General features: G+C 53.3%; 1 protein-coding gene across 1 annotated transcript; it reads left to right on the forward strand.

The window, feature by feature from the left end:
* Positions 1-293: 293 nt before the first annotated feature.
* LOC307052309 (uncharacterized protein) lies at positions 294-1,420 on the forward strand. Its single transcript, XM_079703167.1, has 2 exons — positions 294-745; positions 1,346-1,420. The coding sequence occupies exons 1-2, from the start codon at positions 375-377 to the stop codon at positions 1,368-1,370; spliced, it is 396 nt and encodes a 131-aa protein (XP_079559293.1). The 5' UTR covers positions 294-374; the 3' UTR covers positions 1,371-1,420.
* Positions 1,421-1,669: the final 249 nt, after the last annotated feature.

A 1,669-nucleotide genomic window follows, 5' to 3' on the forward strand; every position in this document is an offset into this window, starting at 1 on the left:
AGACCGCTCCCCCATCACAGTGTGTCTCCTCCTCACCCTCTTCACCCTGTAAGAACTATCTGCACCCAGACAAAGAGGAAAGGGGCATGAAAATATACTACATGCAGGTACAAGTGAACAAGGGTGTAGCTGTCTCCTGGAAGACAAAGAAACCCTTGGAGTTGCCTGAAAAGCAGCTGACGATAGAAGAAGTGACCCTTCCTGAGAATGCGTGCACAGTAGGCACTTACCCCTCTGATGTGTTCACCGAAAGCCTCCTGTCTGACAGTGAGCCCACTGGGGAGGAGAAAGAGTATGAGGAAAGGGCAGAGCCAGGCAGCCCATCAGGGTCACCTGCAGTCCAGGAGAGACCCAGGGCCAAGACACCGGACTGGATGGTGACCATGGAGACCGGCTTCAGGTGCATGGCCTGCTGCCGGGTCTTCCCCACCTTGGAGATCCTCCAGCAGCACGTGAAGAATGGCGTCCTGGAGGGCTTCAGCTGCCGTGTCTTTCATCTCAACATGGCCAGGTGCATGGATAGTGTGGAATTCGAGAGCACCCCTGAGGAGGAGGGCAGTGTGGAACCCGAGACCACCTCTGAGGACGAGGAGGACGAGGAGGACGCGGAGGACGAGGAAGAGAAGCTAGAAGGCCCCAGCCCGAAGAGACCCCGCAGGCAGGGTCTTTCCTCTCTTTTGATTTCCACACAGCAACTGAGATTCATGGGACAGAAGATCCTGGACACGGTGTGGCCTTGGAAGAGGTAAGGCTTGAGGCTGGCAGTCTTCTGAGCCTATGTCACGAGGGCCCAGAGGAGTCTAAGGGAAGGGGCCGCACACATGTGCTGGTTGACCTAATGGCTCTGCAGTTGCATCAACTTGGGACACACCCAGCACTTCCAAAGGAATTGAGCTCTGTTGACTTCAACAAGAATGTGGAGCCTTTTCCTAGGAGTTTTCTCAGGGTCTGCACGATGGACCTCAACTCCTAGAGGACGTACCGCCAGCAGCTCCTTCTCGGCAGAGAGAGCCAGGAGTGGTCTCAAGAGAGGACAGGGGCCCTTGCAGGACCGGAACTTTGAGGTCTGAGAGCCTTCGGCCTGAGCTGAGATCTCACCCGGACCACTGTACCTAGCCTTCTGTGACAAAGGGGAATATGAAAGAGAGTCACGTGGAAATGAGGTTCCCCGAGATATGGAAATGTTCCAGAACCTTCGTTGCGTGGTCGTTGATCTGGAGCCAAGCTCACTGTGGTGTGTGTGGCTCTGAGCGTTAAGGCAACGCTGGAGGGTAACCCTGACCAGCAGAGCTTGTAGTGCTGCTTGTCTCTTCCTGTTCTACCTCATTTGTTTTATCCCTTCCAGGGAGAAGAAAGGACCCTCGGGATAGTAGCAGACAGAATGCCGTGGTCTGAAGGAGGATGAAGGGACCGGCACTCAGTCTAACATCATATGACAATAGGAACGTCCTATGCAATAAAGGGCATTTTCCAAACCTTTCCTGGATGTTTGAGTTAATTACATTTTTCTATCTATGCATCTATCTATCAGTCATCTACATCTGTATCTTTCAAGGTTTGTGAACAAGCTTTCACGTAAGCGCTAGAGACGTCCGCCAGCATTTTCCAGAAGGAGGCCTGGAAATTGCTGGGGACTTCTCACAAATAGGGAATGGCCACAACCCCTGCC

The sequence above is a fragment of the Hyperoodon ampullatus genome, assembly GCF_949752795.1.
Source record: "Hyperoodon ampullatus genome assembly, chromosome: 4".
Lineage (NCBI taxonomy): Eukaryota > Metazoa > Chordata > Mammalia > Artiodactyla > Ziphiidae > Hyperoodon > Hyperoodon ampullatus.